This window comes from Mytilus trossulus, chromosome 4 (genome assembly GCF_036588685.1).
Source record: "Mytilus trossulus isolate FHL-02 chromosome 4, PNRI_Mtr1.1.1.hap1, whole genome shotgun sequence".
In the NCBI taxonomy this organism is placed as follows: Eukaryota; Metazoa; Mollusca; class Bivalvia; order Mytilida; family Mytilidae; genus Mytilus; species Mytilus trossulus.
The window spans coordinates 89415377-89441911 of NC_086376.1; the positions used below are offsets into that span (position 1 = coordinate 89415377).

The window sequence follows — 26535 nt, forward strand, 5'->3', positions numbered from 1 at the left end:
GGACAACTTTTATAGCAGTTAGGAAACGACCATTTGAAAAAAAAAATTTGAATCCAAAGTTTCCCTAACCATTATAGTTTAAGATATTGAATTTGTTCCATCGACAAAAAAACTAAATATAAACTTTTGCGCGAGAAAAAATAAATCTGACTCAGAATTTCTCTCTTTTTTTTGAAGCAAAGTAGTTGCTCTTTTATGAAAGTCATTTTAAGATGTCCCAATTACGCATTAAAAACGTAGGCTGCATCAGCGTGCTTGCAGACGAAGAAAAAAAATTCCGATGTTAAGGATCATTGCATTTCTATCTTTTCTGTTTGTATTAAATGGTATTTTTTCTCCAAGGAGTATTTGGCCTAGGGAGAAGTAATGTTTTTTTTTTTTATTTCTAATTTTATTTTAACGGATCTGACATGCTACACAAACAAACAATTAACCTCACCTCTTTTCAGTAATGCATTTATGAGTGAATCGTTGTTTGAACAAAGACCAGTGGCAAATATTTCTGTGTACGTCCAGGCGTTTCTGGAAGACCTTTTCAAATAAATTATGTGTTCGGCAAGGTTAAGTAAGCTACGTAAAGTGATTTTATAACAAATAAATAAATCAAGTTTAAAAATGTTTTTATGTAAAGAACTTTATTAATAAGTGTTATAAGTATGAATTTTATATAAAATTCGTTTTTTTTTAAATATACATGGGAAAATTAAAGTTCTGAATGCCTAGTTTTGTGTACACTAAACCTACACAAGATCTACATCGACTATCGACTGCATGTAGATAAAACATGATTTAAACTACATGTCAACATTGAGTTTTATTAATGGGAACGTAATTATGTGTAGTTTATGTGTGAGTTACACTAACACAACACCGAGTTAAGGTCAATGTGAACACAGCCTTATGTTAGATTGTTAAGCCATATCTTAGGTTAACCGTTAGATTGTTTAGCCATATCTTAGGTTAACCGTTAGATTGTTTAGCCATATCTTAGATTAACCATAATGCTTACACACAACTTTTCAAAAACGCAAAACGTGGCAGTCTATGACTTTCAAAAATTTATGATGAAGAATGATTATTTCTCTCATTAAAAAATATCTTGATCAATTGTTTATTACAAATAAGTTTCGGTATAAAACTGCGTAAATTCTTTTGATTGAGTTGTGATGACATGTATAATACATCATAGTTTTAATACATTCAGCAATATATAAGGCTTCTACAGCGAACATTCAGCACACCACTGGACTATCGTATCAAAGCAAGTAAGTCTCATTGTTAAATTAACTGTACAGTCTGTAAAGTTAAATTTCTCATCCCTATCTACAGAACTTTTGAATCTAAAAATAGCAAAAAATATTGCGTTTGTCGTTTCGTACTTCATATCATTGTTTTGATTGATTCCGTTTACACGAAGTGTTTCCTGATCGCTAATTATATAATATAAACGATACAATAGAAAGCGTTATTTACAAATATGCAGCCAGTAAAAAAAAACTATTTCAGAGAAATACTGTCTCGTTGAAGTTTATATTGTCCATCTTTTATTGCTACCAAAAAGCTTGAAATAAACAGAAATCACCTTGTGGCTATTGTCCTATTGTTAAGGGCTATCAAATCGTCTTACTTTGAAGTGGTATTAAAACTTAAAAGATTAGTTAGATATAAGGAGATGTGGTATGAGAGTCAATGAGACAATTCTCCATTCAATTTACAATTTGTAAAAGTAAGCCGATCGGTTTGAGCCAAGGGTCCGTGTTGAAGACTTGTACTTTTAAAAATTGTGATTTGGATGGAGATTTGTCTCATTGGCACAGATACCACATCTTCTTATATCTATTATAGTATGTTTTAAATTACTTGCAGTACCTTTACAATCAAAAGTAAATTATTGGACTAAAATACTTTTCTTTCGAAAATCCAAAAACAAATAAGCTAGCAGTTATTTAGTAGATAAATGTATTGTAATTCCTTAAGCTTGGCAAATGTGAAAAGTAAATTTTACTTCCGCAAATCGAGTGTACTTAGCGACGCGGAGCAGGGCTAAGTAGAGGGATATTTGCGACAGTAAAATTAAGTTTTACTGAGGCCAAACTTGAAATACAATACAGTCATCTTCATGCTAATGCCACACATTAAAATAAATTCCATATAATATAAATATTTTGACTTGAAATTACCATTAATGAAAAAGTCTGCAAAACTGTAGCGTCACGTTTTTAGCATCTTAACAATATTATATGTTAATATATATATACTCTGAATGAATGTCAAACATAAACACTAAACATATCTATACTTTTCTACGCATCAGAATCGTTCCAATATTGACAAAAAAGATGGTGACGCTCAAATTGAGCCTTTTTGGTATACTTGTTGAGAAATCACATAACCCCAAAAAAATCGTAATTCAAAACCTTTCTTAGTTACGGACCGGGTGAACGTGGATTCTAATTCTTGAAAATATTTGTCGACTTTCAATGAGAATTATAGTTACAAAACGAATTGCATTATAATTTTCAGTTTTCTCTTATCAAATGCAATTGATCAACATGGGTTTTAAAGGCTTAGAATGGACAAATTATCTGGCAGCGGATAATTTCAGTTTTATGTTGTCCAATAAATGCACAATGTGAGGTCAAAGATTTAATAATTTACGCATAACAAACATTAGAGTAACAACTTGTTCCTCTGTCTTATTTTTTTTTAACAAAAAAAAAATTATCTAAAGTTATAACCAACAAATAGTATTTATGATAGTTTTTACTCTAAATTTTTTTTGAAGAACTACTTATTAACACACGTATATTAGAAAGTTAAACATACAAACTGAACTTCAGACTTTTGTTTTTTTTCTGGATTCTGTTATTAAATATTTCGTAATTTAGAGACTTTTTGATTATATCAGAATGCAGCTCTTAGTCGGAATTCTCCTGGTTATCTGTAGCGCAGTCAGCGCCTCCTATAAAGGAGGATATGGCGGTTACGGAGGTGGATACGGCCGTGGATTCGGTGGTGGATTCGGAGGAATCGGCGGTGGATACGGAGGATATGGTAGAATCGGAGGTGGATACTGAGGTTATGGAATCGGAGGTGGATACGGAGGATACGGTGGAATCGGTGGTGGATACGGTGGAGGATACGGAGGCGGATATGGAAAAGGAAAAGTTGTTATTGTAAAAGGTGGTTATGGTGGCGGTTATGGTGGTTATGGAGGTGGATTAGGAGGTTATGGTGGTGGTTATGGTGGTATTGGAGGAGGATATGGTGGTTATGGTGGTTATGGAGGTGGATTAGGAGGTGGATATGGTGGTTATGGTGGTATTGGAGGAGGATATGGTGGTTATGGTGGTTATGGAGGTGGATTCGGTGGATTAGGAGGTTATGGTGGTGGATATGGTGGTATTGGAGGAGGATATGGTGGATACGGATACGGAAAGGGAAAAGGTGAAATAAAGTCTGCTTTAAATAACTATTATGTTCTGACCGGATCTGTATTGCCCAACGAATGGTTTAAATTCATTTCGCTAATTTTTGTGTTATATGCAAATTTTTTGAGCGGTGTGAAAAAAACATTTGTCATTATTAGTGAACTATCTATTCAAAGTAAATCATTTGTCACAGTTTTATTATGACGTTAATTTTTTTTTCAATTCTGCTGAATTTCCTATAGTGACGTCCTGACAAAAGGCGACTATGCATCATGACGTCATAAATCAAGAACAAAACTCTGAAAATTTTTTAAACAAGAAGAACAATCATTAAAGAAACATATTTAAGTACTTAAACTCGTGTATTACGATATTTCTCAACAGTTAACTTTCAACCATATTTTATGATTTTGGTCCTTTTTTTCTTGGAACACTAAAGAATTTCATATTCTTATTGCTGCTTTATATGCAAATTTTTCAACAAATTATCCTTTGTGGGAAGAACGTAAGATATTTCTCTCTCATGCTGTAATAATTGTCAATACAGATATTTTCTATCATATAGAAAGCAAAGCAATAAGCTGTACATGTTGTCCGATCCTAAACATGTCCCACGATGAACGTCACTTGAATTCGTTTTGTATATGTTTCCTCTTCAAATGAAAAACCAAAACTCATCTTCAAATATGTTTAAATACAGTTATGAATTCTTTTGAACGAAATACTAGTAAAAGGAGACATTGATACACGTTGATAAGACAACAATCCGACAAAATAATAAAACACAAATGCGATAAAGAATGAAAATATATATATTTGTAAAATGTAGATTTACATTACACAAAGTTGTATTTTTCACTTTGCTATGATAACATTTTTATTCTTTGTTTTGCAGGATATTAAACACAGAACTTTAACAGAACGGACGCATAATCCTTTTTTTTTTTTACATTTATGATATAAAATATAATCGTTGCATTTAATTTGTGTTGTTTTACCTTCTATCATTAATCTACAGTCTCTTCATGGAACCATCACTTTACACTTCTTTTTTCTGTTCTCAATTTAAAGATCGACTAGATTGTATAATTTGATAAAAATGGAAAACGTAGAACTTCGTTTGAGAATGGAAATGGGTAATGTGTCAAAGAGATAACAACCCAACCATACAGTAGACACCATTGTCATGATTATGGTACTTACTTTATGAATATCCAATCATACTCCTCTGCAAATATAGATTGTTGATGTGCTGTCACATGAGTGCATACATATCCAAGTCACATATTAACGACTTGAAAAGAGAATATATTACAAGTCAAATGGTTTCAACTATCAAATTGTTAAACGCACATTCCGTAGCAGTTACATCCCTAAACTTAATCGTACACCGTTTATGAATCGTATGTTATACATTAAACGTATGCATGTTCACATTTTATAGACAAATAAGGATGTGCTTATTTCACCAAGAAACTCTGCTCCAACAGAATTATAAGAGATAAATCGACAAATAACAAGGTTTATTGCAACATATTAGACTATATCTACTACAAAATTTGATATTATAGAAATGTATTGAATAAAATAAATATGCTATAAAAGACAGGAAATATACCCCGCCATATTATGTATGAATGTGTCTATCCCAAGTTAGGAGCCTGTAATTTAGTTGTTGTCGTTTATTGGTGTGGTACATATTTGTTTTTCGTTCATTTTTTTACATAAATTAGGCTGTAGGTTTTCTTGTTTAAATAGTTTAATATTAGTCATTTTTGGGCATTTTATAGCTGACTATGCAGTATGAGCTTTGCACATTGTTGAGCCATATGGTGATTTATAGTTGTTAATTTCTTTGTCATGTGGTCTCTTGCGGAGAATTTTCTCATTGGCAATTGTACCACACCTTCTTTTTTATTTATAAAGACGATACTGTTGCAAGTCATTAAAGAAGGCATATTTTGACTTTAATATTGATTCAGTTGTAGGGTATGCATCGAGCATAAATACATTTATTTATAGTAAAATCACAAAAATACTGAATTCAAAAAGGAAAGTCCACAATCAAATGGCAAAATCAAAAGCTCAAACACATCGAACGAATGGACAACAACTGTAATATTACTGACTTGGTACAGAAATTTTCTTATGTAGAATAAAACCAGTTGTTGGCATGATATTGGTTTTGTTCTTCTCATAATTTGTAATGATTATATGATACTAAACCCTAAATTCCTTACGGAAGGAACCGTGCTAGATAATCATATGATGAAGACATAATCTTTCAATGAGTTGAATTGAGGTCTGGAACTGGCAGTCTTTGTTAATGTATGTATCATTGACATTTTGTTTAGTTTCTTTTATTAACTATTCTGTCTTTGGATTCATTTTTTTAAAACTGACTTTTATTGATTTTTTATTTATTGATTTGTGTTTGTTTATTCCACATTGATTAGAGGTGAAAAGGAGGGTTAGAATCTAAAAAAAATATTCAACCCAGCCGACTGTCCAAATTCAGGAGCCTTAGGTCTTCAGAGTAGAGTATGACGTCCATAATCACTAAACCAGTGCACATTTTCATTTAGGGGATAAGCTGAAAATCGCCTCCGGGTAAGGGATTTTCTGGCTGTATTGAGGACCCCCTTGCTGGACGTCGGCGGTTTTCCTCTCATTTGTCAGATTGTTGTCTTTTTTACAGATTCCTTATTTTTTTTGCAATTTTAAGTTATCTAACATAAAAAGAAAATAGTAATACGCTTTATGGTTTTTTACTTTGTTATGACTACTTCTAGGTGTACACATTAAAGTCCAAACAAAAATATTTAAAATACATTCAAAAGATTAATCAGGAAGATTATTTCAAAGAATTCATTTCTTAGTGTCCCTCGACTTGTCGATTTTTCCAATGTAGTTATTGTAGTTATGCGCGTTTCGTCTACATAAGACTCACCAGTGACGCTGAAATCAAAATAATGATAGAACCAAACAAGTACAAAATTGAAGAGCATTGGGGATCCAAAATATTATGAAGCTGGCACTATCTTTAAACTGATCTTTCTTATATAGATTAAGTTCTACAATAAAATGTTGGTAACATATCACTTGATACATCCATCCATACCAAATAATCTCAAATAAAAAGATTTCACAGATACAGTGAAGTGTGCTTTATGCTATGAATAGCATCTAGAAATTTGATAATGGAGATCAGTTCAGAACCAAATTTTTCGACAAAAGACAAAATTTAAAACTTCTCATTCTATTTAGGGACGACATCAAAAGATCGATGTAGGATAAAAAACTTAAATCAAAAAGTTTGGGGGTGGGGTTCAACATTGCTGCAAGTTGTGGTCATCTAAATTCGATTTCACATATATCCCTTTTGGTCAATCATTTTTTCCCAAATTAGATTAAGAGGGGGATGTGGGGGTCAGTGAAAAAACTATGTGAATTAAGTTTTTTATCCTTCATTGAACTTTTGATGTCGTCCCTTACGATTTGCAACATTGCAGCAGCAGCAGAGCATGCATCCATATCATATTTAGTATCCAGTTGATAAAAACGAAAATACAAACAACAGTCTACAAAATACAAAATAGAAACCGAATTACTGAACATTTTGAGCCAACCATTAAGGTGACAGTAATATACCGCTGTTTGAAAGTCACTGACTGGTTCTCTGTCCTTTATCTGTTTGGCTTTGACAGATATAAAGATCAGGTAATGACCAACCATCTTTTTTTACAGGTTTCCTAATTTACATAAAATATACAGGGAACCAGACCTAATATATCTATATTTAGAAAAGGATATCCCATATTGTTCAACTACTAAATTTTCTATTTTTCTTACCAGCACACTTGGTACAATTAAAAACCTGATAATAAATTGTTCAATAAGGCCTTAGAAAATAGTGGAATAAATTACTTTTGGAGTGTCAAGAACTCGTTGGAAGTACTTGATAAATTGCATGCTTATATTGGTGATTTTGAATATATTCAAAGTTTTGATTGTTCTACCCTGTATACCACATTGCCTCACATCTTCATTAAGAAAAAATTCACACACCTTATTAAATGGGCATTCAAAAAATCAGAATGTGAATGTATATGTTCAAACTCTTTTAGGTCATTATTTAGTAGCAATAAACAATAAAAAAACCTATGTTAATTGGACATTCTTTGATACTATATATGCCCTTGAATTTTTACTAGATAACATTTTTGTTCGCTTTGGGGATTCAATATATCGTCAGATTATCGGAATTCCAATGGGGACTAACTGTGCACCACTTATTGCAGACCTGTTTTTGTATTGTTATGAGTTACAATTTATGACAAAAATAAGCAAATACCCATTGAAACAACATCTGGTAGACAAATTTAATAATACTTTTAGATATTTGGATGATTTTTGGCTCTCAATAATGACGACTTCAGTATGTATATTAATGAAATTTATCCTGTTGAACTTACTTTAAATAAAGCTAATACTAACAATGACCACTGCTCTTTTCTCGATATTGATATCTATATCACTAACGGAAAGCTGAATACTAAAATTTATGATAAAAGGGATGATTTTGCATTTCCTATCGTTAATTATCCGTTATTAGATGATGACGTTCCCTTGTCACCATCTTACGGTGTTTATATATCTCAACTTGTACGATTCGCTTTTGTATGTAACAATGTTTTAGATTTTAACGAGAGAAATTTATGTGTTACTGAAAAACTATTACACCAGGGTTTTCGATATCACAAACTAGTCAAAACATTTACTAAATTTTATCATCGGTATAAAGACTCATTCGTAAATATAGCTCAACATGCAGACTTTTAATACGTTCAGGTATTTCACATCCAATTTTTTTATGGAAATATTCTTTATAAAGCACAAAGGTGTAAGTACTCACCTCAGAAACTTACAAAACCTTTGAATAGACTTATAATTATTAAGAAGGGATATAATTACGATGCTGTTGTCAAGTCATTAAATATTGCATATTTTGGCGTTAATATTGAGTCACTGATAAGGTCTTTGCACCGGAACTAAACACATTTATTCTAAAAACGGTTGTTGGCATGACACGGGTTATGTTCTTCTCATATATGTTATGATGGTATGATACTACAACTTTTTGGAATTTTGAATCCCTAATGCTCTTCATCTTTGTACTTGTTTGGCTTTATAAATATTTTTGATTTGAGCGTCACTGAGGAGTCTTATGTAGACGAAACGCACGTCTGGCGTACTAAATTATAATCCTGGTACCTTTGATAACTATATACTAAACCCCTAACGGGAAGGATTGTGGCTGATGTTCATATGATGAAATCATAATCTTTCAGTCAGTTTAATTGAAATCTGGAGCTGGCATGTCAGTTAACTGCTAGTAGTCTGTTGTTATTTATGTATTATTGTCATTTTGTTTATTTTCTTTGGTTACATCTTCTGACTTCAGACTCGGACTTCTCTTGAACTGAATTTTAATGTGCGTATTGTTATGCGTTTACTTTTCTACATTGGTTAGAGGTATAGGGTGAGGGTTGAGATCTCACAAACATGTTTAACCCCGCTGCATGTTTGCGCCTGTCCCAAGTCAGGAGCCTCTGGCCTTTGTTAGTCTTGTATTATTTTAATTTTAGTTTCTTGTGTACAATTTGAAAATTAGTATAGCGTTCAATATCACTGGACTAGTATATATTTGTTTAGGGGCCAGCTGAAGGACGCCTCCGGATGCGGGAATTTCTCGCTACATTGAAGACCTGTCAGCGACCTTCTGCTGTTGTTTTTTATTTGGTCGGGTTGTTGTCTCTTTGACACATTCCCCATTTCCATTCTCAATTTTATTCCTAACGCGCAAAGAACATTGCACTATCTTTACATAACGCATCGGATTAAACATACCCATTCTGACCAGATGGAACTGCGTACTTGAACATCCTGCACACGCAATCGTCGCCTCGCTTTTTACAGATTCAACTTCCGGTCGAAAGAAACCAACAATGACAATATTTCTATTCGCCATTTACTCTTGTGGTTAGATTGTATGAATTTTCGTAGCTGATTTGCCTTCTGAAGATGAAACGTGGGTCTGTTATACACAATTATAAATATGGACTATTGTTTTTTTTTAAATTAGTTTGTCCTTAATCGACTAATGAGTTTTATTGTCTTCTCTAATGAGCCATTATAGTGCCACCAGTATTAAGACGTTAACCCTTCCTTTATAAGATGTATTCATATCAGACATGTGTTGAATTTTGTTGAAATAAAGTTAGTAACTAGATTAATTATCACCCAACTTAACCTTGATAAATTATGACAAATGAATTGAGGAATTGGCCTATGCATAAATATTGAATACAGGTGTGTAAATATGTATACCTGACATTTGAAATTTATTATTATTATTATTACTATTATTATTACAAGGCATTTTATAGCGTTATATATAACACTACACTAACTCTGAGCGCGTTACCTGTTAAATACGTAACTACAAAGTAAATATTAGACCAAAATATGTTTAAAAGCATACAACATCAAATCGAGTTTTAAAAGTTAAGACTCTAAAAGTTCATTAAATTGGTTACAAAATTACTTAAAAAAATAATAAATCAATAGGTAAACATTTTAATACTTGTTATCTTGACTAAATATTTCTAAAATTGCTGAATGCTAATACTGTTTGGTATTTGAAAATAAGTAACTTAACATATATCGGCTTATAAAAAATGATAGTATTAAGGAAGAGGAACGAAAAATACCAGAGGGACAGTTAAACTCATAGATTAAAAATAACAGACACTGCCATGGCTAAAAATAAAAAGACACATATACAAATAATAGTACAGAAAACATAACATAAATTTTATAGAAACACATCAACTCAGACAAAAATGTACAAAATATTCAAAATCAACATCAGTCAAATAAACTTTGTCAAATATATAACTTACCAATGACCCATTTATGATGCTATTCCTCCTTTTCGGCGTGTCTATTATATTGACTAAACAACGCGTCTTTCAATTATTTCTAGAGTGCACGCATGTATTTAAAGCAAAGTATGTGACGTCAATAAAACTTACTTAAAAGTTCGTGATGGTTTTAAACGCATGTATCATTCAAAAATGTCTATAATTTTATGAATCTTCACATAATTTATCTCCTTACAGCCTCCTGAAGTAGATTTTAATTATTTTGTATCAACAATCGTGTTGAAGATAAGCTATTTTCAAAGTAGACGTTGGTTTCCCTTGTTATAACCTCGTGAGAATTGATAACGCTCAATCTATCTTCACCCACACCCATATGTTTATAGTATTGAAAAACAAAATGATTTTGGCTGTTTTGGAACTTGGTGCCGATTTGTTTTGTGCTTCACTACTTGATTAATAGGTTGATATAGTTATTGTTGATATTGACTGCGTGTAAACATCTGATTGGTTTTTTTTGTAAATGTATCTTATTATTGATTTAAAAAAAAAATCTTTAATACGCATATAAGAACTCTATGAAATTCTCTGTGTTAATACTTTATATTTGTGCCTGCTCACTTTACCAAATATACGGTAATATTATAGCAGAATATATTTTTCTCTCTATTAAACTAGTTCTTTTATTTTGTTATAATAATGATCTTATTTCTATATAACAATTATGTCAGTCTGCAAGAGTGAATAAATCCCCGAACAACATAATAAAAATATTGTATTAAATCACATAATTTCAAGTACAAGAAACAAGTTTAAAAAATGCTTGTTCGAGAATGCTTCCAAACTAGCAATGATCCTTCTTCTTCTTAACCTATGAAGTTTTATCTTATTATTGAGATCTGTTTTGGCCTTAGAGTGGTCTAAATATATACACACCTTTGACTTCTAAATTCTTATGACTTGAGTGTTATTTGTTAAGACAATTTGTAAAAGACTTCCAGGACACATCAAATTGACAAAACACCTTTTTTTCGTAGATATAAACTTTTGTTTAGGAATTTCTGGGTTTCGTGTTAATAATTTTAACCACATTGATAACAAGCGTTTAAAAAAGGGAAAATTTGTCAATCTATGACTTTCAAAAATTTACGATAATGAAAAATGATGATTTCTCTCATAATAAAAAAAAATACGATCAATTGTTGATAGTAAATACCTTTCGACACCAGGAGGAATAAATTACTTTGATTGATTTGTGGTTGTATGTTTAATACATCATATTTCATTATGAAACGAACAATATATAAGGCTTCTAGAACCAAGCATTCAGCACAACACTATACCATCGCACAGAATCATGTAAGTTTCTTTAGTATGTTATTGTAAAAATATAAATATAACCGTGTAGTCTTTATAACTGAATATTTTATCGCAATTTATAGTATTTAACTTTTTGTCGATCTTTTAAGTTGAGAAAATTTTGCCTTTGTCATTTAAGACAATTGTTATTACTTCTACCAGCTTAATAAATATATTTGTTTATTACTTAACAATGCATCAGAAATTAACAAATAAACCCCTGCAGCAGTTGGCATGAGATGTCCCCTTTTCTTTGAGATGAGAGTTGATATTTAAAAGGTTCTTTCATTTCTAGATAAAATCAATGTATTTTAAATGACCTGCTTTTTCTATGTCCTTTTCGGTCATTGTTTTTTTTTTTTAATCAGTCGGTTATTGTACATCCTTTGGTTTAATGCATGGCTTCGGGTGTTCCGCATGAAGGACAATTCAGAAAAAATATCTTGAAGCACCAAATTTAAAAGTGTTATTTTCATTTCTATCGTGAGTACTATTCAAGTGCAACGTAATGTAAATTATCTATAGTAGAATAACATGGTGTATAGTGTCAATCTGATATAAACAATACTATATTAGTAAAATGAGATCAGAAGGGTCAAAAACATTAAAAAATATTGTTGGACACAAATATTTGTTTTAAGGTGAAATTAAGATAAAAAAAAAGTCAAAGCGATTTATGAAGTTTGGAAAATATGCAAGTGAAAACATCAGAATTGCCAAAGACTAAGTTCATATATACGTCAGACGCGCGTGCCGTCTACAAAAGACTCATCAGTGACGCTCGAATCCAAAAAAGTTTAGAATGCCAAATAAAGTACGAAGTTAAAGAGTATTGAGGACCAAAATTCCTAAAAAAAAAATTGTCATATACAGCTAAAGTTATCTATGCCTGAGTTAGAAAAGCCATACAATTGAGTTGTATGAACTACTTGTAGGTAATCAATTATTCGGTTTACAATTTATCAAGCTCATAATCCACTAGAGTCTGAAATACGGCAACAAACAGTGATCTCGCTTCTTTCAAAGTTTTCAGCTGAACCAAATACTGAAGAGAACATTTCCAATACGTTTTCATCATTATCTAAATTAATTGGTTTAAATAACAATAAAGCAAATCTACTGATTATCAAAGGCTTTATGCTGTACATTATCTATACATTTGTCTTTTTGTCTTTTATATCAAATTGAGGTCTTCGACTCATCGTTTTAACATGACCTTTTTATAGTAAAACAAACAATACATATCTTTTATCATTGTTATCGGCACTGGGATTTACTGCATGACGTCTGATAAAATGTAATTCATTAGAAGGTTAATTTCTCTGATGGGCCATATTACTAGTCTGATGTTTACAGTTGAATTCAGACCATGATTTAAAGGACTGTTTGTTGCGTATAATCTTTTTACGTAGAATCACTCTAAAGTTATTTAATCACGTTATACAATCTCTGAAGATTTTCTTCTCAATTAACATACGATATCACTCTTAAACTTTGAACAAATTGTAATCATGACAACTTTTACTACTGATTGACACACGACTGATTGACATTTGTACAAACCACATGGCCAAACTTTAAATCACACTATTAATTGTTGATTCTCTTTTTAATTTCTCTGCAACTAAAAAAAAGAACTTTTTTTTAAGAATGCAGATCTTAGTCGGTATACTCCTGGTTATCTGCAGCGCAGTCAGCGCATCCTATAAAGGAGGATATGGCGGTTACGGAGGTGGATACGGAGGATACGGAGGTGGATTTGGTGGTGGATTCGGAAGAGGATACGGAGGTGGATTCGGAAGAAGATACGGAGGATACGGAATCGGTGGTGGATACGGAGGATACGGAATCGGAGGTGGATACGGAGGATACGGAATCGGTGGTGGATACGGTGGATACGGAATCGGAGGTGGATACGGTGGTGGATACGGTGATGGATATTGAAAAGGAAAAGTTGTTGTCGTTAAAGGATATGGCGGTTATGGTGGCGGTTATGGTGGTTTAGGAGGTGGATATGGTGGTTACGAAGGTGGATTCGGTGGATTAGGAGGTGGATTCAGAGGTGGATTCGGAGGTATTGGAGGAGGATATGGTGGTTACGGTGGTGGATATGGATACGGAAAGGGCAAAGGTAGGATATGGTCTGCTTCAGATAATAATTTGACTGTTATTTTCGGACTGGTCTTGTATGGCCAAAAACAATGGTTTACATTTTTATATTCTTTTATTGACAGTAATTTTATCGAGGTACTCAAGATCAAAATCCATGTGTTTATATTGCAATTTAAGTTATTTGAAACAAATCAAAACTCGTTAACCCTTTTGTTTCATCCCATGGATTTTAATAAGTTAATATGGATCAATAGAAGGTCAGTAGCAAACTATTTAACTCATAATTTGTATCTTGAATCAATTACGGTAGTTTAAACGGGAATCAAATGCTATAGACATGTAACAGTCTTTGTATATTAGATAACATATAGGATAGTTGCATTTCAGAGTCATAGAAAATAAAAATATGAAACTTTACTCTTGTCAAATATATACAATTAATGCATTTTTTTTTACAATGCACAACTCGCGATTAGGCTTAGTTTCGGAAACAAATTGTCTGAGTTATTGAATGATTGATAGACAATTGTTTTTAATATGCTGTAAACCTTATGTTATATTTTAAGTTCTATTGGTATATTGTGTGGTTAACAATATTGAAATCTCCCAGAATGAACAAACAACTTTTAGTCTAAAACGTAACATTCCCATTTTACTTATATCTTCAAGATTACAAAAAAAATTATTTAGAGATTTGAAAATAAATTTTGATGATTGAAATTAAAATCAGTCGACAGGTTACCTGCAATTTGCAAGAAGTGCGATGATCGTCACTTCATTAATACACGACAGAATGTAACAGATTTTATTTGTTTAAATTAGAATTGAATAAGCTGAATCTAGAACTTGAATAAGGAAGAAATCAACAAACGAAAGTTTACTTCATAAAGCTTATGTTATGCTATAACATTTTTTAATTTTATTTTTCAGGATATTAAACAGACTCCCTTCCAAGAGGACTACAAAGGATTTTTTTTTACATTTGTGATATAAAATATAATCATGCATTACATTTGTGTTGTATTTTTCTACATATCAAAATTGAGAATGGAATAGGGAATGTGTCAAAGAGACAACACCCCTACCATAAAGCAAACAACAGTCGAAGGCCACCAATGGGTCTTTTCAAGTAACGAGGAAATCCCGCTCCCGGACGTGTCGTTCAACAGGCCCCTACACAAATATGTATACTAGTTCAGTGAAAATGGACGTCATACTAAACTCCGAATTTAACACATGACACTACAATTAATATTCATACAAGACTTACAAAGGCCAGAGACTCCTGACTAGGGACAGGCGCAAAATTGCGGCGAAGTTAAACATATTTTTGATATCTCATAAATTTATTATAACGTCTTAGATTTAAGCACCGTCACTCATGTCGAAATCATGGATTTTCGTTGGTATGCATCATTTATGTTAATTACTGGTGACGTTACGTAAGTTTAATGAGCTCAACCACGACTCTCATGTTTTACACTAACCGTTTGATTACAAAGTCCAACATGATGACAAAATTGATCATTTTCAAGCGTAATCGAATTTACTCTGGTTCCCGATATCACAATTTTGTCTAGGTAGCATCAGGATTATAACAAATTTATTGAAGTTTTGTTTGAGAATTAAATTCTTCTTTTTGTAATCTTATTAGAGGTGTTAAAACGTTTCTTTTACACATCATATTCAAAACATGTACATGATCAACTTTTTTATTACCTTTAAACTACAAAGTTATCATAATTGCATGTTAATCTATTTTGAACACTTATGCCAACAGACAACTTTCTCCATGTTTTAGGAGTCTAATTATTAACAAAGAGAAAGAACCCTTTCACATCAAGAATTTATCATGAAGTTAAAACGACGAGCATAATTATCTAAAACAAAATTATATCATAGAGTATGACATTGATTTCACTTCCTTGGTATAAAAATTTAAAAGGCGACTATCAAAAAGGCCACAAATAAAACGATGGTGAATGAAGAAAGCGACTAACAAAAGAATGTAAAAATATCATATCATTGATAAAAAGGTGAAAAATAAATTTGTGAATTGAAAGGTAATAAAGTAGTAAAAATATTGAGGCTCCCAGAGCCAACACTAAAATACATTGTAGAAACATAAGCCATCAAATTAAACAGACAAAAAACCTGGTTTAATCTAATTTCTACTTCAAGAACACAGTTTTGTCTTTAAATTTCAATCCTGACGCCTAGAAATGAAATTTCAAATTCTTTCTTTTAATCCAAACTAACCATAATTTTCATTAGCAAATACTTAATAAGCAAAAAAAGGTGCGATTTACAATAATTGCGGAAACACCAGTCATATTGGATAGTTGTCTCATTGGCTATCGATATAATCATATACGATCTATAATACTTTTTTCGTATCTCTCCTGTCTTAGTCGTTCTCAACTGTAGGTGTAAATAGTTGTTGTAAAAATCTCTTATGACAATTTTACCAGAACCATTATTTTTTATGAATGCTTTCAAACAAAACAGACGCTAGGTTTTAATATGAACCTTTATCTCTCATTGATAAATACAAAGAAGTTGGCAGTATCATAAATTTCACTTTTTGTTATAAAGATTTATTCACTGAATAATTATATACTTTTTTGACTTCATCTATTCAAATAAACTTGGAATAAAAGACGCCACAGATACATTAAGTGTGCTTTAAATTTTGAAGTTGAAAGGCGTACAAAAGTCTAAAAAACACTTTAAAAAATCTAACTACTGAAAAACATGAAACGATCGTAAACTATGAGTGATCATAGCTAATTTGTAATGGTAAACAGAACCTGATTCACATTTGGAACCCTATATTTTAATAATGTAGTTACCTTTTTTTATGATGAATTTTATTTGTTGATATCAATATATCAATGCAAATATACTAGAACACGCGTCCTCTTGAAGACAGAACAATATAATATTAAAAATAAGAAAACATGATGAAAATACCAAGAAATATTATATTTCAATTAAAACTCGAAAATCATGGTAACAGTAAGGGAATTTCAAATCAGATACCTGCTATTTAAGATTAATGAAATATATAATAAATGAACGTATAAAAAGATCTTTTCTCTTCTAATTCTGTTAAAACATGTTCGTTCTGTTTGATATTTTTGTTATCCCTCTTTCGACATTCAAATAGTTTCGAAGCCCTCTCGTTCATCTATATATTTTCTACATTTATATAAATTCAAAAATGGGAAGTGCATGAAACCTGTCAAAACCAAGCGTTCGACTAATGAATGACAGTTAATAATGTGGTGCAATTCACAAATTGTAAATATTGGTAGAAACAATACGTTGTTTAATAATTGATTGACACTATTTTGTATGATGTTTTACAAATGTACTATGTTTATATTTACCTTTCAGTTAACAAATACAATGCATTCAGATACTTGTAGTTAACTGTTTTAAGATCATTTAAATGAGGAGTGTTTGAGATTATCAACAAGAAAAGTAAACATAAAAAAATGAACTCCGACGAAAATTAAAAAAAAATTGGATCGTCTCAAATCAAATGCTCAAACACGTTAAACATCGAATTTTCACGACCTATTCCTAGCCACTATTGGTGCATGACAGTAATACATTGCATACCTGCATTATTTATGCAAAGAGCTTCATTTATGACCGTGATCATTAAAATCAGAACTCCTAAGTTTGTCCTTTAAAACCCCTTAAAAGTCTTAAATATATGTAGGACTCAAATCTATGTTGGGTGCCACATCTATTGCTGATTCCTAATCTATGGTAAATGTGGCGTCATGCCATCCCAAATATATGCCAAGTTTTGTGATTTCCTAATCTATGGCGGATGTATGTTGTTTCGAAATGTATTACAAGTTTTGTGCAAATGGAAAACAGTACATTTTTGACCAATAACTTGTCTTAAGCAAGTGGAAATATACAACAACAGGAGAATGTCATTTGTGAAATATACATTCCTAAATGGGCAACCCCCACAAAAAAAATATGATAAATTCATATGCCTTAATACAAGACTTCAAGATTAAAATGATGTGGTCTGTAAAAAAAATTAGCATTTTTTAATCTGTGCATGGTATCTAGCTTGTTTCACCAATTCATTAAACCAACTTATTATATACTTAGTAATAAATACAGATTAATTGTATGTGTAATACAATCATTGGCACATGTACTGTATCAACCACTCGTGATGATATCGACATCAGCACGGTTGCAAAAGCTTTATCACACCTTTAATATGTTGGACGTCACGTAATCGAATGTAGTCACTGTTGCAAAGGCTTTATTAAATCCTTAATCTGTATGACGTCATGTAAAACCTATAATCTGTATGACGTCATGTCAAACCTATAATTTTATGAAGTCACTTATCTGTATGACTTAATATCACATAAAAACATCTACGTGAGGTATATGTATATAATAAAGTGTATATGCTATGGCTTTTTCAATATCACACACCGTATCAACCCTCAACCAATATAATTCCTTTAGCAGAGCTCTTGGGATTATTTTCGTGTCTCGGGTTGATATATATGCGATATTGAAAAAGCCATATGATATTCTCTAATAATAAGACCTTTACAAAAACAAGAAGACCGCATTTTTTAAAAAACGAATTTTTAAGAGTAAAAAATAAAGATGAACAGTTTGAATTTTCCAATAATATTTATTTCAGCGATATCATTAATACATCTTTTTTATTTGATGACCATTTAAATCAAATTTGTGTACAGTAAATTTATATTTCACTTTATAAACTTTGTCAGACGTAGACATCGAACTACTACTAGATAGATATATGATAGGGTATAGTTATCAAAGGTACCAGGATTATAATTTAGTACGCCAGACGCGCGTTTCGTCTACATAAGACTCCTCAGTGACGCTCAAATCAAAAATATTTATAAACCCAAACAAGTACAAAGATGAAGAGCATTGGGGATCCAAAAATTCAAAAAGTTGTGCCAAATACGGCTAAAGTAATCTATGCCTGGGATGAGAAAATCCTTAGTTTTTCAAAAAGTTCAAAGTTTTGTATACAGCAAATTTATAAAAATGACCACGTTGTTGATATTCATGTCAACACCGAAGTGTTGACTACTGGGCTGGTGATTCCCTCGGGGACGAAACGTCCACCAGCAGTGGCATCGACCCAGTGGTGTAAATAGTTATCAAAGGTACCAGGATTATAATTTAGTACGCCAGACGCGCGTTTCGTCTACATAAGACTCCTCTATGGTATGAGTGCCAAATCTCCATCCAAGTAACAATTAATAAAAGTAAACCATTATAAGTCAATGTACGGCCTTCAAGACGGAGCCTTGGCTCACACCGAAAAGCAAGCTATAAAGGGCCCCGAAACTCTTTTTTTTCTAAAATATTCGGTACTGAAAATATCGGTGCCATAATTCATCGCGGCATTTAGCCAGTACAGCACATTTTGTCAATCTTCGGAATAAAAGGTCACATCTTACTTTAAACCACATACCAATTGTTGTCAGGGAAATATCTTTATCTTGAATGGCGTTCAAATCTATGTGTTCCGCCACCGTTAAAAGCGGCGAAGAAATGATATGGCGTTATTTAATTGTGACGTTATATGTTACTCTTTCCCAAGATCTGTCATTGTTTTGAGAAAACAAAAATCTTTCATAGATTTAAGTTTTTGGGGTTTTTGTAACTTCACATTTATCATAGATTAGAAATCTGCCATATATTTGGAACCCGCCATAGATTTGAGTCCTACAAATATATCTCTCAAGCATTTTTTTTTATTATTAAATACCGTTTTTTTCTTTTGTGTTAGATAAAAACTGTTATGCACATCAAGTTGTAAGTTTGTCTTCGCAACAGGCATGACTCTTTAGAACATAGAGCAACGTTGTCTTAAATATATTTTTATAGTAATATACATGCACTGAACATATCTTAGACCTTTCATGTAGACTTTTATATCTGCTAACAACCTTATTTTCAAAATATTGTGCTGTTCATTTTTATGATTTCAAAGATTTATTGAAAGCATTAAGTCTTTATAATCGTTACAAATTTTAATACAAGAAATATACGATTGGTGAAACGACTTTCTTTAGGACTTTGGTCATAAGCATTTCCAAAATTAAGGTAATTTTCATAATGGTGTGTAACCTGTTACTTCCAAGTTTACTCAGTTCTCCTATCTGGACAAATATATGATAATTAAATTTGGAAAATATTTGATAAATTGACAAAAATCTTGCTCGTGTTTTCATGAGAACCATAACGCTCAGTCTTTATATTTTTCTAAGTTTTGGGTCATAATTCCTTGTCAACGTTGTATTTAAATTCGTCATTTCAACATTTTTATTATATTTATATAACGTTACTGATGACATTTTTGCAGCCGAGAAACGGGTCTGGCGTATATAATTCCTAGACAGTCTAATAAAGAAGAAGTGGTATGATTGCCTATGAAACAACTATCCACAAAAGACCAAAATGACACAAACATAAACAACTGTAGGTCACCGTACGGCCTTCAACAATGAGCAAAGCCCATACCGCATAGGCAGCTATAAAAGGCCCCGATAAGACAATGTAAAACAATTCAAACGAGAAAACAAACGGCCTTACTTATGTAAAAAAAAATGAACGAAAAACAAATATATAACACATAAAAAACGACAACCACTGAATTACAGGCTCCTGACTTGGAACAGGCACATACATAAATAATGTGGCGGGCTTAAACATGTTAGCGGGTTCCCAACCCTCTCCTATACCGAGACAGTTGTATAACAGTACAACATAAGAATATGTAATATAAAGGTATATTTTGTTTAATTACTTGTTCGACATCACTGTTGATAGAGGTTTCTTCTTTGATGTCACGAAACGAACAGTATTGCAAGATCATTGATATGATCATTTTTATATTTTAACTGCTTGTACACGGCTTTGAATTGTTTGAAACTATTAGAATTTCGACCCAGGGGAAAAAATTGCCGTAGGTGTATTGTGCAAAACCGTTCGGAATTGAATATCCTTAATGCTCATCGAACTTGTTTCTGATTGTTACATTGTTTAAATGCCTGATTGGTTGTAGGTTGCTGAACGTCCAGTGGTAAATATTTCAATCAAACGATAAAAAAGGACACAAAACTAAGATAGCTAGGTCATTAAAAAGAAAAAACCCCGTATCGGATGAAAAACTAGGGAAATGAGACTGCAACCCGGATAAATATGCTGGATAGGGGAAAATGTTGCCATGCAACAAATCACCAACGTATCCCTCAGAGCATTGTACTCTCTTTACATGGGGCATCGAATTTAGCGACACCATTTAGTCCGGATGTGATCTTAAACATACCGCACAAGCAATCAGACAAATCACCTGTCTTTTGTTAATAAAAAGTGCGTCTGACAAACACAATTATAAGAATGGTATATATATTTTTTTTATTGGTTTGTCCATGGAAGTAAAATTGAGAGGAATAACATCTGATCTTCGACACTTCAAAAGTTTCATCTGCATTACCGCTGATCTTTGGATAACTCGTTAATTTGTTTAATATTTGACAATGTAGTTGATTCTCCGCATGTGATCCATCAAATCACTGACACTTTTCGGTTGTTTTCGTGTTCACAGAAAGGTACGAACAGACAAGTTGTTGTCGTATATACGTGTGGAGTAACCCGAATAGTACACTCGTTCCATTCCGTTGATGTACGCTGACGAATTGACGCATTCGTTTAATTTTTTTTAGTCCAATTTTCCTATTTCTGGTTAGTTCGATCTTAATATTTACAAAGACTTAAAAAGCCATTTCCGTACGTTAAGAAGATGATTGTACAACACATACGTTTGCACCCTTTTTTATTGAATATCAAGAATCTAAGTCTTTCGTGTTTTAGTCAATTAAAATATTCACATTTCTATACGGTTTTATCCTATAATTTACAGTTCTTGATACATAAACTAATTCGTTTTAGAATGAAGTTGCCGAAAGACGTATAGAGTGAAGCTCATTTTGTCTGTTTGTTTCAATTTTTGCTGTAGCTTGTTATATTAATACAAGTATTTAACAATACACACTTTATTGAAAATAAAATATTTACGAACATATTATCCCCATTTTAGTTGTCCAGTTTCAATAATGTAATCAATGACATGCATTTATGACCTATACATAAATTTAGAATACTTAAAGTAAATCCTTTTTTAAATCTCGATACACTTTGCACAGTTCAACAGTAAAAAAATCTATGTCTGGATTTGTCTCCATTATTTTTAGGTTAAACATCATATGAAACCTGATCGACTCATTGGTATTTAACTGTTTTACTTGAGATCCGCTTTGAACTGGCAAATACTTTTAGAACAGTTTAAAACCAGCTGTAAAAAGCCGACAAAATTCTAAATAAAATACAATTTTCCATGCCAAACTGTTGTAGTATCGTTTTTCAAGGTTTGTTTTTACATCATACGACTTCTTTCTGAAGGTAGAAGTTCTATATGATACAGCGCCACCTTGTTAATTAATAAACCTCGGATTTCACACAGGTGCTTCATAATGACCGGACTAGATAACAGTTCGTGAGTGATAAGAAATTTCAGATGCCATGTTAACACTGCGGTATTTCAGATAGTAACAAAGGTGTCTTGCCACTGAGACTATAATTGAATACAATCATATGACTTTAGTACAGAGATCTGCAGCCCGTTAATACATGCTAATTAGTCATTGTTATTCCTTTTAAATGTTACTTCCATGGTTTGTCCTTAATCGACTTATAAGTTTCATTGCCGTCTCTAATGATCCATTATAGTGCCACAAGCATTAAGACGCTAATTATCCCTTTAAAAGATGTATACATATCGGATATGAGTTAAATTTTGTTGAAATAAAATTTGTTACTAAATCAAATATTTTACACTTTAACCTTGATAAATTATGACAAATTAATTGTGAATATGGTCAATGCATAAAATTGAATAAATCTTTGTAAATGTGTATACCTGACATACTTATACATTTTTGACAGATATAATTTACCAAGGACACATTTGTGATGATATTTAAATCTTAATGTTGATTTTATCAATTAAGCAAACGCATCTTTTAATCAGTTCTCGGGTGCAAGCATGGATGTAAGCAAAGTGATTGTCATCTATAAATGCATGTACAGTGAAACCTGAGTAAACCGGACCTTGAATAAACCAGATTCCTGTTCATTCCGTCCGAATATTAAAGTCCCATTTTCTCCGCTTCAAAACCTTTGTTAAAATACCCTTTGTAAACCGGACCCTGTGTATTCCGAATTCCGGTCTTACGATGCAGTCGTATACTCTTAATTTAATCAATTATTACCTGTCAAAACCGGTTTGTCTAATTAATTTCAAAAGATCGATATGCAATCAAAACATATTTGTACTAAATATGTGAGTAAAAAATTGATGAACCAGGAGTATGTCAAAGAACGTCTTGTACTTTTTCTAAAAAAGTTCATCGGAAAGTACCAAGACCTTGTTGATAAATACTCCGTATCAACTTCTCAAATAATACACGATGGTTTTGATGTATAGATTCTGCGTACTGGTGTTGTTTATCATCTTAACAACGTGTTTTGTAGTTATTTCATTTGTCTTTGTTCTATTATTAATATTACTTTTACTGTTGAATGGTTTTATGTGATATCCGTTTGACGTGGCTCGGTACTTATACATCTCGTCAATGTCTTTGTATTGGTTTTCATTTTTGGTGGTGTGTTTTGTATACGAGGATTTTCATATTTCTTTTGTTCTTATAACGTTACTCTGTACTTTAAAAGATTTCGTCAGTATGATATTGGTCTATTATATGTCATTATGATATATTTCTATTATGAATTACAATATATGTTGAACCACAAACGTCAAAATCATTCAATCGCGTAGTAGAATTAAATATTTGTGGATTCTTATAAATTCTATATATAACTTTTGGACTATTTTAAATCTGGTCTATTTCTGAAATTTATTCTTACATACTGTTGATTTTTAACCCTGTTTGCTTACATCATGTACATTGCCTATGTAAATTTTAAAATTGTTTATATGCACATTGAACGACAAACATATCTGACGTAAATAATTTTCTGACGTCAGACACTCAAATCAATGAATGTGTTTGTAGATAGTAAAATTGAGAATGGAAATGGGGAATGTGTCAAAGAGACAACAACCCGACCAAATTAAAAAAAAACAACAGCAGAAGTCACCAAAAGATGTTTTGTGTTTTGTTAAATTGTTCCTTTTAATATTGTTATACAATGATGACTGAAGTACCCATATTTTGACTATTTTATTTATTGTGTCTGTTTAATAAACGCATCAATGTAAATATAACGGAATTTAATGAGACTGTCATTAAAGTGAGAGGGTTAGCACTATAAAACCAGGTTTAATCTACCATTTTCTACATTTGAAAATGCCTGTACCAAGTCAGGAATATGACAGTTCTTGTCCATTCGTTTTTTATGCGTTTTGTTATTTGATTTTGCCATGTGATTATGGACTTTCCGAATTGATTTTCCTCTGAGTTCAGTATTTTTGTGATTTTACTTTTTTCATGTTAATCAATTAGCCAGGTGTTAAAATGTGAACTTACGGTTGTTAACTGTATTATTTATTATAACATGTCCATTAAACGAAAAGACACGCCGAAGACAAATCTCGGATTAAACAAAAGTTTTAAATTGGATAACAAACATAAAATCGCGGAAAAGGATATTTACATCGTGTTTTCGAATTCCTGGGTATCCCGTTGTGAACCCCTTAACCAATTACCGTGATAACGAAGAGCAACCGGATGACAACAATCAACATGCATTGAACACTGTATAAAAATATCTCGATAGTGATGAAATTTTAAATCGGACACACCAAAGTTTCAAATTCACGATCATAGAAGTAAATTGAAAATCTTGCCTCACAATCCAAACCACGCGAGTATTATGTTATGCTGCAAATGAAAACAATGAAAAACGAAGTGAAATTGACAGGTCGGAGATCGATACTACCGAGTTCTATTTGATATACGAGGACATACGAGGATATGTAAATCACAATGAAATATGTTGTTTTTTTTTTTTAAATTCGAGGAACAACCAGTTTCTTAAATTCTATAGCCAATGAATATGAAGATTCAAAACAACGATCATACGTTAGTTCGTTGTTGTGTTTTGTATTTTAAATTATAACCAGACATAACTTTTACATGCCATATATCGGTCGTCACAAGTCATTTACTTCCGGTTAAAACGGAAACCTGAATAAACCGGCCCTTTTTCATAGTTCCGTAGCCAGCCGGTTTATAAGGTTTTACTGTATCAAGAAAAATATCTAAAATTTGAATGTTACCAGCTGAATCTTCAAATATCTTCCTAAAAGCCTCCTGAAGTCGATTTTTGATTATCTTCTATTATCAACATGTTTGAGACTAGCTAAGCTTATAGAACACGTTGGTGTCGCTTGTTTTAAACTCTTAAGAGTTGATAACGTTCAACCTATCTTCACCTAAACCCATATGTTAATGGTATCGGAAAAAAAACTGATTTGGGGCATTTTGTCGATTTGTTTTGTGCTTAATTCAGATTTTGCTATATTTATTGTTGATAATGACTGCATGTAAACATCGTGTAAACATCTGATTGTCTTTTTTGAAGTGGTGTCTTATTATTGCTGTTTTTCTTATCTTATACATAGATAGAGGAAGATAAGGTATGCGTGCCAATGAGACAACTTTCTATCCAAGTCACACTTTATTAAAGGAGTAGATCCAGTAAGACCCCTTTTTGGCCCCAAAATACAGCAGTTTTACAAAATTGTTAAAACGTAAACTTTCAGTTATTTATTGGACAGTAGAATGCTTCTGCTACATAAGTATGGACTGTTTTTGACAATACAATGCACACATATTGAGTACGAGCACCATTAAGTCATGCTAAATTACTAAAATCTTCACAATTCTAGCATTTTATTTAAATCTTAGACGTTTGTCGTGTACAACGAAAGTGGCCGCATTCGTGTTCATCCTTAATATTGAAATGTAAGTTGTATTTTATGATAGTACATAACATATATAAAGGTTAAGGATGAACACGGATGCGGCCAATTTCATTTTTTGGCAAAAACTATCTGAAAATTGACATTTTTCGGCATATTTGGTAGATTTTTCATATTTGAGATTGAATCGGGTCGTTTTTAATGCCTACATCAGTTAAAATCTTTCGTCAGATGAACCTGAAATTTGAGGCCAAAATCGTTCCTTACCGGACCTACTCCTTTAAAACCATTAAAGGTCATGGTACGGTCTACAACACGGAGGCTTGGCTCACACCGAACAGCAAGCTATAAAGGGCCCCAAAAAATTATTATAATGTAAAACCATTCAATTTAAACTAATGGTCTAATTTATATAAAAAACGAGAACGAGTATCATTCATAAACCATATAAACAACAAGAGTTACTGAAGACCAGATTTCTGACTTAGGACAGGTGCAAACAATGGAATCGGGATTTAACGTTTAATGGTACCTAACGTTCTCCCTCATCTGAAACCGTAGTGTAACATTACAACATAAAAAGACATATATTTGTCTTATTTCTATAATGAACTTAATGCAATCCTCCGTGAAAATCCTTAAT

At 32.0% G+C, this 26535-nt stretch overlaps 1 protein-coding gene and 1 long non-coding RNA gene across 2 annotated transcripts; both read left to right on the top strand.

Annotated features, from left to right (window-relative positions):
• Positions 1-3077: 3077 nt before the first annotated feature.
• On the top strand, positions 3078-4414 carry LOC134714284 (ctenidin-3-like; the record flags this gene model as incomplete). Its single annotated transcript, XM_063575522.1, has 2 exons — positions 3078-3447; positions 4327-4414. Coding segments are annotated over 2 exons (378 nt in total), but the record flags the coding sequence as incomplete, so codon positions are not given.
• A 7255-nt stretch (positions 4415-11669) lies between these two features.
• On the top strand, positions 11670-14852 carry LOC134714285 (uncharacterized). Its single transcript, XR_010106531.1, has 3 exons — positions 11670-11734; positions 13384-13865; positions 14777-14852. It is a non-coding gene; the product is annotated as an uncharacterized LOC134714285 (long non-coding RNA).
• Positions 14853-26535: the final 11683 nt, after the last annotated feature.